The sequence below is a fragment of the Abrus precatorius genome, unplaced genomic scaffold (assembly GCF_003935025.1).
Source record: "Abrus precatorius isolate BTA unplaced genomic scaffold, Abrus_2018 Scaffold8, whole genome shotgun sequence".
Taxonomy (NCBI): Eukaryota; Viridiplantae; Streptophyta; class Magnoliopsida; order Fabales; family Fabaceae; genus Abrus; species Abrus precatorius.
This window is the reverse complement of record NW_020874428.1, coordinates 29736308-29740463: the sequence shown is the minus strand read 5'-3', so window position 1 is coordinate 29740463 and position 4156 is coordinate 29736308. Positions and strand designations below refer to the sequence as shown.

The 4156-nt window shown below is 32.1% G+C and overlaps 1 protein-coding gene across 1 annotated transcript; it reads left to right on the top strand.

Annotated features, from left to right (window-relative positions):
* Positions 1-2510: 2510 nt before the first annotated feature.
* Positions 2511-4156, top strand: LOC113847088 (scopoletin glucosyltransferase-like). Its single transcript, XM_027475954.1, has one exon. It carries the CDS (start codon positions 2618-2620, stop codon positions 4049-4051), a length of 1434 nt encoding a protein of 477 aa, XP_027331755.1. The 5' UTR covers positions 2511-2617; the 3' UTR covers positions 4052-4156.

Genomic DNA, 4156 nt, shown 5'->3' with positions numbered 1-4156 from the left:
TTAATTTTAATTTTAAATAAAAAATAATAAATAATGTGATATGTTTATAACTCGGCCTTAAAATGGTTATGTATGTATAATGTTGAGCTAATTTTTTATCAGTTAGTTCCATATTTAATAGAAGAGATTAATTTTTAAATTATTTAATTTAAAAATATTATTTTTTAACAAAAATATTTGTAAGATCTAATTACAATATGACTTATAGTTATAGAAATTAAAAATATAATTAAGCTTTTAATTTATTATTAAAATTTAATATTATATTATGAACCATCTTTTTTATAAATTAAAGGAAAACATATAAATGTTCACAAATATAATTGTATTTTTAAAATAAAAAATATAAATTAAATATAAGTGGTTCTAAAAACTTTTGTTTTAAAATAAGGAGTTAAAATAAGTAGAAATATTACACTAAATTTTGTTATGCTTACATGACAAGTATGATGTAGTTTTTCTCTTTCACTTAAAAAGTTATGAGTTAAAAATAAAATTTGTTTAGTAAAACGTAATTGATTGTAATAATGTTTATAAACGTATATATTTTTTACTTTATTTTTATCATTTTATTGCATCTAGCATTAGAATTTTTTTTTCTTGTACCCTTAATAGTTCTTGAATTATTTTTTATTATTTTATTCAACATCTAACAATTCAATAAAAATATTAAATAATTTATTATACAATTAATATAAACAATATAGTTTGTGGTAAGTATAAAAAATTCAGAATAGCAATACAATATAGTTTGCAGTAAATAGAGAATAACAACATGACATAGTAATGTTAATATATTAAACACGTAACAAAATTAAAAAATGAAAAAGAAAAAAAATATATAAAAGAAGAATAAAAAGAATAAGAGAAAAAAGAATAAAAAAATCACTTTTATTAATAATCAATGAAAAACGCAAAAAAAATAATAGAAAAAAACAAGAAAACATAAAAAACGAAGTAATGTAATAATAATTAAGGTAAATGTGAAGTTAAAGAAAAAGAAGTGAATATAGAAAAACAAGAAAACATAAAAAGAAGAAGAAAAATGCACAGAGAAAAGAAAGAAGAAATAAAGAAAAAAGAAGAGAATAAAATACTTGAAGAATAAAATAGACTAGTAAGTACAATATGTAAGTGTATATTTATAAATTATGATATTAAAAATTGAATTTCCTAAAATAGATATAAGAATTAAAGTGAGCTAAATTTAATTATTATAGAATTATAATATTAATTTCAGATAAACATCCAAACATGATAATTAAAATTCTGAATCATAATTTCAATTTCAATTTTAACGTCTAATTTCATATTCAATTTCGTGTACCAAACGGGCACTAATATAATTCATAATAATATTTGAGAATTTAGGTGCATAATTTTGAAACAAAAATAATATTATAATAATAACCTTGTACGAATAAGATAAATGAGAATATATATATATTTTAAATGATATATGGATAATGATGTTCTTGTTTAATTAAAAACGAGAGAACATTTAATTTTAAAATAATTAATTCTTTCAATTTGAATTATATGTTTTTCCTTTCTTTTATTAAACTAATAACAAGGCAGGATGTCAAAGTGAACAATGGAACATTGACTTGCGGACTAACTCAACGTACCTTCCTATACGAGGTGAGTTTTGTCGATTTTTCTCTTTTCAAACTGAATCATATTTTCATGACATACAAATTTGGAGAATTTGAAAAGAAATTTAAATTTTTGATAGGATTACTCATAGATTGATTTATGAAAATAAAAAATGTATTTTTTAAAATAAAAAATATAAAAAACGATAAAAATAAAATAAAAAATATAAAAAATATCATAACTTATTTTACTATCATTTAATAAGCATGTCTGCTTATATAAAATTTTTATAAAAGGAAAGCGATAAAAATATATATGAATAATATAACTTAATTAAATGAATTATTAAACATATATTATGCCATTATTCTCTCACAAATAAAAAATGCACATCATATATTTTTTTAACGGAAAATGTTCTTACAATTATATCATTCACCATTTGTTAGATGTAAAATCTTATGTTATGTCATTTGACTTATTTCTTTATATTTATTATTGTTCTTGAATCAGAAATAAATAAATATGAAAGAGGAAATACATGTAAAATATTGGGTTTGTAGACTTACAAAGCAAAATGAGCATTTTTTTCATAAATGATTTATTTATTTATTTATTCTTTCTTTCTTCTTTTATTTCTCTACAAATAGTATTACAGAAAGATTAACCCAAAATAGTATTTCAGAAAATTTAAAATGAACCAAACATAATCCACATAATGGAAAAAGGAGAATAAATTTTGCTAAGCCAATGGGATTATATAATTTCCGGGGTAGAAACCACCTCGTCGATACAAATACAGGGCGGAAAAGGTCGGCGTCATCGACTAACTTTCATGTTTGTCTTTTAGGTTTCAAACATTTAGTGTGATTGATTCCGAATCTTGTTACCATTGTCATCACATTAATTAACGAACGCTGAACAACTTGTTTTGACTGATTCAAATTGTTTTCATGTCCAAGCAGTACAAAAGACCTATGTTTGTAGACAAAGGCAAAAATGTGAAGTGAAATCAAAAGCCATGTCTACCATGGAACTTGAAGATAGGGCGCTGAAACTCTACTTCATTCCATACCTAGCAGCAGGTCACATAATCCCTCTCTGCGACATAGCCCAGTTATTCGCCTCACGCGGCCACCATGTCACCATCATCACCACCCGTTCCAATGCCCAAATCCTTCACCAATCCAAACACTTGCGAGTTCACACCTTCGATTTTCCTTCCCAAGAAGTAGGCCTCCCCGACGGCGTCGAGAGCTTGTCCGCCGTCACCGACTTCGACAAATCCCTGAGGATATACTATGCCATCCTGCTGCTCCGTGAACCCTTCGAGAAGTTCGTGGAGCGAGACCCACCCGATTGCATCGTCGCAGATTTTCTCTACCCTTGGGTTGATGAATTGGCAAACAAGCTTGGCATCCCTAGACTCGTTTTCAACGGATTCTCCCTCTTCACCATCTGCGCCATGGAGTCCGTCAAGACGCACCGCATCGATGCTTCCGTTCCTTTTCTCATTCCTGATTTCCCTCACCACATCACCATCAACTCAACCCCACCCACCACCGCTCGGGGTTACATTGAACCCTTGCTCACTGTAGCACTCAAGAGCCACGGTTTCATAATCAACAACTTCGCCGAGCTTGACGGAGAAGAGTACATCGAGCATTACAAGAAAACCACGGGTCACAAGGCTTGGCATCTTGGTCCAGCCTCTCTTGTTCGCAGAAACGCTGAAGAGAAAGCAGAGAGGGGTCAAAAGAGCGTAGTGAGCGCGCACGAGTGCATGAGTTGGCTCGACTCGAAGCGGGACGACTCAGTGCTCTACATATGCTTCGGAACCATGTGCTATTTCCTGGATAAACAGCTTTACGAGATCGCAAGCGCAATTGAAGCATCGGGTCACGGATTCATATGGGTGGTTCCGGAGAAGAAGGGGAAGGAGGAAGAGAGCGAAGAAGAAAAAGAAAAGTGGTTGCCAAGAGGGTTTGAGGAGAGGAACAGGGAGAAGGGGATGATTATAATAGGGTGGGCCCCGCAGGTGTTGATACTGGGTCACCCCGCCGTGGGTGCTTTTCTGACGCATTGCGGTTGGAACTCCACGGTGGAGGCCGTGAGCGCCGGAGTTCCGATGATTACGTGGCCGGTGCACAGCGACCAGTTCTACAACGAGAAGCTGATAAGTGAGGTGCGGGGTATTGGGGTGGAGGTGGGCGCAGAGGAGTGGACCGTCACTGGTTACTATGAGAGTACGAAGGTGTTGGACAGATATCGCATTGCGAACGCTGTGAGGAGGGTGATGGACGGTGGTTATGAAGCCCGGGAAATCAAACGGCGCGCACGTGAGTTTGGGGAAAAGGCTAGACGTGCCGTTGAAAAGGGTGGCTCGTCTTACGATAATTTAACGGCCCTGATTGATGAGCTTACTCGATTGAGAGACGGTAAGCCACTTCGTTAGTTACGACGCTCAACAGTTCTACCACAACAAAATTTAGTTGAACGTACTATTTTCATGGCAAATGAAATTGAATATTAAAATAACTAAAATAACATTCTGATGTTC